This window comes from Diabrotica virgifera, chromosome 5 (assembly GCF_917563875.1).
Source record: "Diabrotica virgifera virgifera chromosome 5, PGI_DIABVI_V3a".
NCBI lineage: Eukaryota > Metazoa > Arthropoda > Insecta > Coleoptera > Chrysomelidae > Diabrotica > Diabrotica virgifera.
In genome coordinates, this window is record NC_065447.1 from 114,978,967 (window position 1) to 114,992,142 (window position 13,176).

At 34.1% G+C, this 13,176-nt stretch overlaps 1 protein-coding gene across 1 annotated transcript in view; it reads left to right on the top strand.

The window, feature by feature from the left end:
• LOC126885104 (uncharacterized) overlaps positions 1–13,176 on the top strand; it is a 110,759-nt gene that overhangs the window by 49,860 nt on the left and 47,723 nt on the right. Inside the window, exons 4-5 of the mRNA XM_050651530.1 lie at positions 8,463–8,608; positions 9,896–10,185. Coding sequence (XP_050507487.1) covers positions 8,463–8,608; positions 9,896–10,185 — 436 coding nt within the window. The remainder of the gene's footprint in view (positions 1–8,462; positions 8,609–9,895; positions 10,186–13,176) is intronic.

Below are 13,176 nucleotides of genomic sequence, written 5' to 3' on the forward strand. Positions count from 1 at the left end.
GCCACGAGAAAAATCAAACACCCGAAACAACAAATACCACCAATACGAAACCAAGAGGGAAACTGGTGTAGAAATAATAAGGAAAAAGCCGAAGCATTTGCAAATCACCTCACTAATGTATTCCAGCCACATCCCATGGAAGATGGTCACACAGAGGAAGAAATAAATGACTTCCTGGAATCGCCCTACCAGATGGATTTACCTATACAAAAAATCACCACTAAAGAAGTTAGAAATATGATCCAGCATGAAATCAGTCCAAAAAAAGCTCCAGGGTATGACCTGATCAACGGGAAAGTACTGCAGCAATTGACATGCAAAGGTCTGAAAATGATAACGCAAGTATTTAATGCAATATTTAGGCTAGGTTACTACCCAGAACAATGGAAAGTTGCTCAAATTATTCTCATACCTAAGCCAGGGAAAAATAAAACTCAGGTGACTTCATACAGACCAATAAGCCTGCTACCTGTTCTATCAAAAATTTTGGAAAAACTTCTCCTTAAACAATTATCCCCAGTTATAGAAGAAAGGAAACTAATTCCCCAACACCAATTTGGGTTCAGAACACAACACGGAACGATAGAACAGGTACATAGACTAGTAAAACACATCAGAAGTGATCTAGAAAATAAAAGGTATTGTTCTGCTGCATTCCTGGACATTGGTCAGGCCTTCGACAAGGTATGGCATGCTGGTATGCTCTTTAAACTAAAGAAAAACCTTCCTCATCCTTTTTATCAAATCCTAAAAAGCTATATTTCCAACCGACATTTCCTAGTCAAGCAGGATAATGAATACACAAGCTTAAGACCAATAAAAGCCGGAGTACCACAAGGAAGTGTCTTGGGACCGATATTGTACTTGCTCTACACTGCTGACCTACCCACAAGTAACAAAACAACGTGTGCAACTTTTGCTGATGACACTGCTGTACTAGCCTCTCACCATGATCCAAATACAGCATCCAGAACCCTTCAGAAAGACCTTAATAATATACAAATATGGCTTAAAAAATGGAAGATAAAGGCGAATGAGAGTAAATCCATCCATGTAACCTTCACCATGAGAAGACAAACATGTCCATCTGTAACACTAAATGAAACTCAACTCCCACAAACCGATACTGTCAAGTACCTAGGAATCCATCTTGATAGGAGATTAACTTGGCAAAAACACATTTTTACAAAAAGAAAACAACTAGGAATAAAATTTCGAGAAATGTACTGGATCATCGGTCGTAAATCTCAACTATCACTTGAAAACAAACTGCTGATATACAGGGTGTCCCGAAAAGAATGGTCATAAAGTATACCACAGATTCTGGGGTCAAAAATATGCTGACTGAACCTCACTTACCTATATACAATAGTGCACACAAAAAAAGTTACAGCCCTTTGAATTTACAAAATGAAAATCGATTTTTTTTCCTATATCGAAAACCCTTCGAGATTTTTTATTGAAAATGGACATGTGGCATTATTATGGGAGCAACATCTTAAAAAAAAATTAAAGTGAAATTTGTGCACCCCATAAAAATTTTAAGGGGGTTTTGTTCCTTTAAACCCCCCCAAACTTTTGTGTACGTTCTAATTAAATTATTATTGTGACACCATTAGTCAAACAAAATATTTTTAAAACTTTTTTGCCTCTTAGTACTTTTTTGATAAGCCAGTGTTTATCGACCTATTTTGAATATTTGTCGAATCCACCACATATTTGTATATGGTTAAGTACGATTATAGAGACCTGTTAATAATCTGAAAATGTATTTATAATTTACATTTTTAGGTATATTTTGAAAAAGAAGCCATATCTCGATAAAAGGTAATTTGTCAAAAAAAGACTAAGAGGCAAAAAAGTTTTAAAAACACTGTGTTTAACTAATGGTACCACAATAATAGTGTAATTGGAACGTACACTAACATTTGGGGGGTTTAAAGGAACAAAACCCCCATAAAATTTTTATGTAAATATATTAAAAAAGAAGCCGCATCTCGATAAAAACTGGCTTACTGAAAAAATACTAAGAGTCAAAAAAGTTTTTAAAACGTTGTGTTTAACTAATGATACCACAATAATGAATTAATTGGAACGTATACAAAAGTATGGGGGGGTTTAAGGGAACAAAGCCCCCATAAAATTTTTATGGGGTGGACAAACTTCACTATAATTTTGTTTTAAGATGTTACTGCCATAAGAATGATACATGTCAATTTTCAATAAAAAATCTCTAACAGTTTTCGATATATTGAAAAAAATCGATTTTCATTTTGTAACTTCAAAGGGCTGTAACTTTTTTTATGAGCACATTTGTACTAAGGTAAGTTAGGTTCAATCGAACTATTTTTGACTCCAGAATATGTGGTATAGTTTATGACCAATCTTTTCGGGACACCCTGTATAAAACTATATTAAAACCAGTGTGGACCTATGGTATCCAACTTTGGGGGACAGCCAGTCAAACTAACCTAGAAATATTGCAGAGATTCCAGAACAAAGTCCTTAGAACAATGCTGAATGCCCCTTGGTACGTGCCAAACTATGTGATAGAGCAAGACCTCAATGTGCCATCCATAAAAACAGTAATAACGGAATATTACAACAAATATTCCAAGAGACTAGAATCTCATCCAAATGAGTTAGCCAGCAACCTTACTGATGACCACAATGATGTACGACGCCTGAAGAGATTCAAAGTAGTGGATCTAGCAACAAGATTCGAATAATCTGTGATAACTAAACTTATTTTAATTTGTTTTAATTTAATTTATGTAAAGAGGGTGATCACTGGATCTCCCTCTACAGGTCAAAATTTTCAATTTTTGTCAAATAATTTACCTATTGTTCTCAGTTGAGGACAGATTGTAAATATTACAACATTAAATAAAAAAAAAAAAAAAAAAAAAAAACTTATCTTCAGCATTTGACGGTAGCACCACATCTCGAAACTTTCAATATTTTTTATGTTGTTCTGTTTGAGAGTCCAGGCCTCTACACCGTATAATAGCGTGTTAAATACGTAGCCACTTAGCATTCTTAATCGTAGAGGGATGCTTATATCTCTGTTGCAGAAGAATTTTCTCATCTTTATGAAGGTGGCCCTGGCAATTTCGATACGTCTTTTTATGTCATTGTTTTGGTCTCCAGTTTCGTTTATTAAAGTTCCCAAGTATTTATAACTTTATACTTTTTCAATTTGAATGCCGTTTATACTAATATGTGCTGGTTGTGTCATGATTTTACTGAAGACCATATACTTGGTTTTTTTGATATTAATGTTTATGCCATAATTGTTGCAAGCAATATTTATGTTTGTAAGTAATCGTTGTAATTCTTCTACTGTTCTTGCAACTAGTACAGTGTCGTCTGCGTATCGAATATTATTTACAACCTCTCCATTGATTACGATTCCTTCATTTGCTTGCAAAAGGGCTTCCTGACAGATGCTTTCACTATATACATTAAATAGCAGTGGTGACAAAATGCATCCCTGTCTTACTCCTCTACGTATTTCTATTGCTTTTGATATCTCGTTTTCTATTTTGATGTTAGCTTTCTGATTCCAATATAAGTTGAGAATTATTCGCAGATCTTTATTATCTATGTCTTTTCTTTCAAGAATGTCTCTTAGCCTATCGTGGCGCACTCTGTCAAACGCTTTTTCAAAATCGATAAAACATGCATGTACTTCTTGATTAACGTCTAGGCATCTTTGTGTAAGAACATTCAAACCGAAGAGAGCTTCTCGAGTACCTAGTCCTTTTCTGAACCCCATCTGTATATTACTAATATCTGACTCCAACTTTTGATAAACTCGGTTGTGGATGATTTTTAGAAATATCTTTAGTAGATGGCTCATGAAAGATATTATTCGATATTCTGAACATTCTTTTGCATTGGATTTCTTTGGCAGTGTAACGAATGTAGACAGCAGCCACTCTTGAGGTATAATAGTATTGTATACTGTGTTAAATAAGTGCAATATTATACCTATTGATTCATCATTCAAGAGCTTTAGTAATTCAGTAGGAACCTCATCGGGTCCATTTGCCTTTCCAGTTTTGGAATTGCTAAGTGCCATTTCTACTTCACATTTTAGGATTTCAGGTCCCGTTTCACCATTTACCTTGTCAATGTTATTTCTGTTGTCCTCAAATAATTCTCTTATGTATTCACTCCATCTATTAATTTTTTCTGTTAAGTCTACAATAATATTTCCGTCTTTGTCCTTAAGCAAACTTATTTGATGTCTTCTTTGGGTTCCTGTAAGTTCTTTTACTTTTTTATGTAAGTGTTTTTTATGTTCCTGTAAGTTCATTTCTACACATTGTTCTTTAATCCATGATTCTTTGGCCTTCTTTATTATTTGCTTTATGTTCTTATCAACCTCTCTGTATTTTTCTGAATTATTCTTCAATTTGCGTCTTTCATCCATTAGTTCTAGTATGTCTGGTGTCATCCACACCTTATGTTTCTTTGGAGATTTGGTTAGGTGTTTCTTTCCCGTAGTTCTTATTATAGTGTTTATATACTTCAGTTTTTCATCTATGTTGTCTGTTTTGCGGATTTGGTTTTCTGCTACACTGAGGTCGGTGTTGATTTCTTCGCGCACTGTTTGTCGTCGGTGTTCACTTTTAAGCTGACTTAAGTCTAACGTTGGGATGATGGTTTTTCTCATTTTCTTTGGTCTAGCTTCTAACACAGATACTACTGGATTATGATCCGAACCGATATCAGTTCCAGGGTAAGTTTTAGTAGATTTCACGGCATTACGGTATATTTTTGTCACCATTATGTAATCTATTTGGTTTCTGATTAATTTTTCTTGTGTGTGTTGAGGTGACGTCCACGTATACAGTCTCCTTGGGGGTAATTTAAAGAATGTATTAGTTATTATTAAATCTTCGCTTTGACAAAACTGAACTAAACGATCACCCCTTTCATTTCTATTACCTAAGCCGTATTCACCGACATTTTCTCCAACTTTACCCTGACCTACCTTGGCGTTCAGATCGCCCGTTACTATGTTAATGTGTTGTCTCTTTGTTGTTCTCATCACCTCTTCTAAGTTATTATAGAATTGTTCTATTTCCTCTTCGTCTTTGTCTGCTGTTTAGTGTGTACACTTGTATGATGTTTATTATGTTCTTCTTATCTTTCAGTTGTATTAACATCACGCGCTCTGAGAATGGAGTAAAATTTGCTACAGCATCTTTCCATTTTTTTGAGATGATGACTCCAACTCCATATCGATGGGTTGTGGTGTCACTTCCGGCATAATAAAACATACCATGATTAGTTGTGGGGTATTTGCCATTTCCTGGCCATTGTGTATCGCTTATGCCTAATATGTCTATACCCAAACGTTCCATTTCCAACACGGCGTTATCTAATTTTCCCGAAGAGAATAAGCTCCTCTGGTTTGTCGCTCTAGTGTTAATTTTCCGCTTTCCAATCGCTTCTTCTGCTGCTTCGTTGATGCATTTCTTATTTTTTTGCCAGGTATCTTCTACTCTCCATTCTGATTGTAAGTCGATATCTTTTAGTTTGCTGGTAATCCTGTTCTGCGAAGCTCTTAGAGCAGCTGAAGATAGAGACCAATGGAGAAACATTGTTAGGAATTTTGGAGGAAATCACGATCCTCAGTAATGGGGAAACGACAGGAGAGAGAGAATCCTGTTCTCATAAAGGAGTTTTGTACTCTCTGTTGCTAGCGACTCTATATTGTATTTTTCAATGAACATTGGGCATTTTCTGCTTCGTCGCGGACGTTCTAGTAGCATCTTATGTACATAAAATAAGGTTGTGATCGGTCCCCAGGTTAGCAGATGTAAGGGCTCTGACATCGAGTACTTGTGACGGTGTTATCACTCGATTTGTGATTATAAAATTTATCATTGATCGCTGGCCTTGATTATTGTTAAAAGTATATTAATTTATGTTGGTCTTTATGAGGAAAATATGTGTTGTTGATTCTCATTTCATTTCTAGCGCAAAAGTCTATTATTTCTTCGCCATTTTCATTAATTATTTCTTCGTTGTACTTTTGTTTGATACCTGGTATGACACCGTTTCCTATCTGTGCATTAAGATACCCGAGTGCGATAATTTTGTGTTTAGCATTTATGTTATCTACGACGTTTTATAGGTGCTGATAGAAATTTTCAATTTCTGCTGTGGGCTTAGATATGTCTGAAGCATACGTGCTTATCAGGTGTGTTGTGATGTTACGCATTTTTATAGAGATTTTTAATAACCTATCGTTGATGTATTCGATATCTTCGATACTTTGCGTGTATTTATCGTGCAGCAAAATTCCAACTCCTAAATGCTCTCTTTCTTGTTTGGGTTTTTGCGCTGTATATTAGTGTAAATTCAACGTATTTTGATGTTCCCTGGCCCTCTTTCTTTGTTTCGAAGATTTTGCAGATGTCAATATTATGCTTCTTCATTTCTATTATGATCTCCTGGTCTCTTCCGTTCCACGACGTTATGTTCCAGCAAGCGATTCGTGTGATCGGGTGTTTAGGTTTTCGTTTACCAATTCTTGTTTCCGTTGTCATAGCGTGTGTCGTCATCTGATAGTTCCGTCCGGTATCCGAGGCTGTATCTTCAGTTCGTGAGCCAGTATGGGTTTTTCTCCCAGGTAGGTGGCTAACCTCACCATAGGAACAGTCCTCCTTTATCCGGGCTTGGGACCGGCAGTGTCATCCGATGAGCTACTCGATCCACCCATCAGACGACCCAGGCGGAGTTAGACACTAAATTCGTAAAATAATAAATTTCTTTGTTTGCCAACACTTCCATATCGTCCAACTTCACGACAACGCCGACGGCACTAACGGCAGTACTGCGTTCGTCCAAGTGTATCGTCTGCCGTTGGACGGTACAACAACTCACGTTCTACCAGGCAGCAATTGCAGTAAGATATCGGAGTCAGTCTCATAAAAATTAATACTGCAAAGTAGTCACGTCTGCCGCGGAGGCAACTACGACTGCCGCCTACAGTTCCCGTCTGCAGTCGTTGTCGGGATCGTACCTTAAGAAATATCATCTTGCTGTTAAACATAGAAAGCAGGAACTGAAGAATTATTTATCGTATAGCATTTTAAGCCAAAACTATTTGTGATAGGGTTTGTTAACATTTTTTGACTCAGTGTTTGATTCAGCTTTAGGTACGTAAACCATGTCAATAGATGTACCTATCAAATATGTTGTTTATAGTAGTAAATCCAATTTAACAAGCAATTGGACTTCGTAAGTCCTAGGTTTTCACCCAACGTGAACGAAAGTAGAAGCAGAAGTCAGTAGGTATTTTAACTCTTCATGTAACTTTGCGTCCATTTATATTTATAATTTCACTAATGAGTTATTTTTGCCAAACTTCCTGTCATAACTTTTTAACCGGAACTAAATATTCGAGCTCCAATTTTCAATACACGATGATTGATATATCACATGTACTATTTCAGCGATTATAATGTGACATTTCCGGTTAGACCTTTTTAAACGGAAGTGATATAACAACATAACATATATTTATTCTCGTATTGATAAATACTTGTACTATTTAGGTGACTTTAAAACAGTATTTTCCGTTGCAACTCTGAAATCAAAAGTACTAGGTTAAATTAATTTCTCACCTATAATACCATCCTTAAGTTATAAACTCTCACTCGACGCCTTATTTGTCATTCTATCAGTTCTAATAACGTAGGAGTTATATTCGTGGACAGACAGATGGTCGGACAGACAGACATATAACCGGAAGTATATTATATTTTTTGTTTTCTTCTTGCTTAGACTCTTCGAATAATATATCGCTTGTACTATTTCGGCGACTTTAACACAGTACTTCCGGTTACAACTCTAAAATTGGAATTTTGAGATCAAATTTCTCACTTCTAATAAGATCTTTGGATTATATGCTATCATTTGGCACCTCATTTGTGATTCTATCTGTTTTAATAACGTAGGAGGTATATTCTCGGACAGACAGGCATGAAACCGAATGTATATATTTGTTCTCGTCATTCTAAGACGCGTCGAAGAATATATCGCTTGTACTATTTCGGCGACTTACAAAACAGTACTTCCTGCTGGAACTCTAAAACTGGAAGTCCATCCTTGGATTCCTTCTGTTGGTACAAGTTCTGCTGTCACTTTTAATATAATATTCCGTCATATTATGATAAAATTGCTATTTTTTTTTTCATTGCCAGCCATAGTTGTCTTATGGTACACTGCCATAAGTTTTTGTCAACTCTTTCTCTATCACTAGCTTTAGGTTAAAAATATGGTCAACACACGATCTAGTTAATCGTGTTATTTTAGTTACTGAATTATTTTACTTTTTGATTTACATTGTTTTTCTCTTTTAACATCCAATTTTGTTTTCCTGTTTAAACAGTTTTAACAGCTTAAACGATTTTTGGTAATATTTATTTTTTTTGTTATAGGGAAGAACAGAAAAACTACGAAGAAAAATTTATTTAGGTCATTTTTAACGGTTTTTCAGAATAAAAAATGCATAAATAATTCTCCTTCAAAGTCAAAATATTACAAAATCAATATACAAAAATCTCGTAAAAATATTGCTCCAACTGTAAGTATATTTTAGTTATATTAATATTTAATTTCAATAAAAATTAGAAAATACGAAAAGGGTAATGTTCGAATTTTTAATTTTTGATGATTTTTCATTTAAGCCAAGCTACGAAAGCATATAGCGTGCTCTAACTAAATTGAAGAAAATCGTGTGTAATTATGAAATCAAAAATTTGGCTTTGCTAAAAATAGGCCATGCACTAGAATTATTCAATTCAATAGTTATGCTTCCCCTCCGTTTCCATTATTTCCCCCTTAATACGGAAAATATTGATCGAATAAAAAAATTGTGCAAATCAAATTGTAGTAAATTGTATTTCCAAGAATTTTAGTTCCTACCATCTTTCTCGAAAAGTTGAAAATGGCGGAGACATTAAGCAACAAAGGTTCTCCTTTAAAACCAATGTTACTGCTAACGCAACGGCGGAATTAGTCGCGATTTTAAACTTACACTACGATTGACCTCCCCTAAAGGTTAGAATTATAAAATTTGGGGCAGCTCGGAAACAAGATTCAATTCAATAATTATGCTCCCCCAGCCCTTTTTATTATTTTCCCACTTAACTCGAGACTGCACGAAAAAAATTGTTAAATATAAATTGTAGGAAATCATATTTGGATCAACTTTATTTCTGGCCATTTTTGTCGAAAAGTTGAAAATGACGTAGATATTGAACAAAAACAATTGCTATAAAATCAATCGCTTACGCTCGAGCCTTTGCCGCATACATACTACCTTAAATATTGATTTTAGCAAAAAAAATTTAACAGACCAAAATTGTGTAAAACTTATTGTCGAAAAGCTAATAATAAACGAGATAATTCAATAAATATTAGATATACTCTGTCACTATTTCCCTAATAACGCGAAAAATATCGACCACGCGAAAAAAATTTCATTAAAAAAATTATAGAAAATCACATTTTCAACAATTTTAGTTCTTATACTTTTTATAGAAAAGTTGAAAATGGCGGAGATATTAAGCAAAAACCGTTATCGTTTAAAATCAAGGTGGCGGCTAATGCAACGGGGCGGTCAAGATTTTAAATTTACACTACTATTGACCCCCTTAAGACTAGAAAAATAAAATCAGCTCGGCATGCAAGGTTAAGCCTGTTATTCGTCTAACCGAACTGGACCACCAATAAAAATAGTAAATTAAACTTAGTTAACTTTAGGCTATTTTGCCAAATATAAAACATGTTAAGAAGAGAAATATGACTAAGAATTACTTTAAATTTGATTTTACCTTATCGTGATAAAAGTATCTTTTATTATTTTTAGCGTTTGGTATTTGACTTAGTTGACAACGTCCATACTCAAGTAAACCACGATCATGGGGATTGTCTTCCAGAAAAAAAATATATCTTGACAGAAGATCATTTTTGTTTGCAACCAGAAAATGAAACCAAATACACGAAAACCAAGGAACAGTTTATACAAACGAATAAACGAAATAGTATGACTAACTGTCAAACATGTCCCACAAAAAAGAAATTTTACAGAAAATCCCCATACACATACGTAAATGAAATTAAAAAGAACGTATACTACTTCGATCATGGCTGTTCTAGGTAAAAAAATTCAATATTTTTATCAAACAATCCTGCAAAATTCAGCGCTGTGAGGGTATAAATTTTTGCAGGATTGTTTGATAAAAATACTTACAATTTACTGTTAACGCACCAAAGTTTAGAAACATCTATATACAGGGTGATTCATTAAGAATGTCAAATCTCTGAGTTGTAGATTCTAGAACTCAAAATATTAACATTTAACCCAAATCACTCAAATAAAATGTGGCTCGTTACTGAGTTACAGGGTGTTTTATTTAAAAATTTAATAATCATTTTTGCCCAGTGCTTTAAAACTATTTGACATATCCTTGTCATATTTGACAGAAAATGTAGGTACTATACGCTGTAAGCTCGTACGTAGATGGGATATTTATAAATTCGCGAGCGCCAGTAGTGGCAAGTCTGTAAACGTTTACCGGAAATTTGACATAAATGTCAAAGTGATTAATTTAAAATTAAAATTAAAAACATTCATTATAAAAAATATTAGTTGGTCAAAGCTGTGGTATATATTTTTACCTTAAATATACTTACGTTTTAAATACTGAATTTACGTTTTTTTAATGTTCTGTAATATCTAATTATAAATTAATCCATTAATCTTAGCGCCATCTACACGATAATTGTGAAAGTATCCGAAGTAAGAAATTTATATTTTATCAATAGAACATCAAAATGATTAGCAAAATCTTAAAAAAATCTATTACAATTTAATTACTTTTTAGCGTTGTAAATATTAAACGATAACAATTGAATAATAAATTTAAAAATTGCCGGTGAAAGTTGAATTAGTAATCCGCCAGGAGCGACACCAGCGAAGCTCAGAGCGAATACAACCTACTAAATTGTGATAAATATACGTTTCTGGCTACTACCAGAGGCGTATGACAGGGGAAAGTGAATGGTTGACCCTTCCCAATTTCTACGCTACTGATGGAATTGCTATTTTAGCATAATTTTTAGATTCTCCAATACTTTCTATGTAAATAATATACTCTTTATTCGTAACGATAAAGTCATGAGTTTTCGAGATACTGGAAGTTGAAAATGAAACGGCACAGCTATTTTAATTAATGTATTGCGCTCTTTCATTTTTAACTTCAAGTACCTCGAAAACTAATGATTTTATCGTTACGAATGAAGAATATATTATTTACATAGAAAGTATTGGAGAATCTAAAAATTATGCTAAAATAACAATTCCATCAGTGGCGAAAAATTTGGGAAGGGTCAACCATTCACTTTACCCTGTTGTACGCCTCTGGTAGTAGCCATAAAGGTTTAATTAACATTAACAGAAGGGTGTACAATACGTACACTTTTTGGCAAGTCTTTTTCTTCTTCTAATGGCGCTACAACCCTTTGTGAGTCTTGGCCTGCTTAACAATGTTCTTCCATTCTGCCCTGTCGAATACTTTCCTTCGCCACTCCCTCATGTTCATTGTTTTAAGATCCCCTCTACGTCGTCTATCTATCTTTTACGCGGCCCTCCTCTTGCTCTATTTCCTTGGAGCTTGCTTTTATGGATTACTTTTACAACTCGATTATCTGACATTCTTTCTAGGTGACCGAGCCAGTTTAGTCTTTGTGACTTTACAAATCTAACAATATCTGCGCTCTGCGTTAGTTCATCCAGCTCGTGGTTCATTTTAATTCTCCACGAACCATCGCTGCATTGGGATGGTCCAAATATCTTCCTTAGTATTTTGCGCTCAAATATTCTCAGTTGATTTTTATCAATGGTTGAGCGGATCCACGTTTCACATCCATATATGACCACTGGCCTAATTACTGCTTTGTAGATTATAAGCTTAGTCTCACGTTTCAATAACTTAATTTTCATTAAGTCTGCATGCATAAAAGCACTTATTACCGCTAAGAATCCGTGCTTGTAGTTCTTGACTGATGTTGTTGTTGTGATTTATTATTGAGCCTAGGTAGGGAAAAGTGGAGGCACATTCGTAGGTATGGTTGTCTACCTTCAGATTCTCATGTTGTTTCGACTTTGTGCACTCCATATATTTTGTTTTGCTTTCATTTATATACAGGGTGAGTCATGAGGAACTGTACATACTCCTACCTCGTATGCAGGCCTCTATGGGGAATAACAAATGACCATTAAAAAGTGTCTGCTCCCATTGTTTAATAATATACAGGGCGAGTTGTTAATTTTTACAGAAATTTGTATTCGTCATAATTTTTGAACAGTAAGGTCGATGTGTCTCTTATTTTGGTCATTCGTTGCACTATTACCACCCAATCAACTGATTCATTTAAACTAGAAAAAAATCAGGTCCGGCTTTAAAAAATTAATTCGTTTTGGTCTTAGAAAAAAATTTCACCCTGTGTACGGTTTTTGAAAACTCTAATAAGAATTTTACAAATTAGACAAATAGGTAATCAAAATGGCAGTTTTATTTTTTCCCCACGCGATTACTTAATTTTTTATAAAAAAAAATAAAATTTGACTATTAATTAAAAGTTTGGTGAAGTGAACCGTAGATTTAAAAAAATTAACGTTTATTACAAAAATTTATTTTTTTTTAACAAATATTTATTATATAAATTATTTAAAAGTATATAAATGATTTATAAGTAATAATAATACCACTGCTCGTGCTATACGTTTTAAATAATACAACCTTTTTAGCCAATTTCCACAATTTTAAAAGGAACAGGTTGTTTTGAATAATACTAAAACATCATCCTCTATAAAATGTGTTTGTCAAAAAGGCGATAATCAAATAAACCTAAATTAAACAAAAACAAAAAGAAATATTTTACCGTCGTTTTTTGCATCATTACCTTCTCACCATGTATTAATACTTTGTACAATGATAATTTGACATTTTCGATGTTTGAGTACATAATTTGACTTTTCGTTCGCCATCGTTATTATTTATTTGTGTTTTCTAAACTGTTTGTACTTTTTTGCATTATCACATTTTACAAAATAGTTTGCCGAATCTACTTGCCAATGTAGCCGCC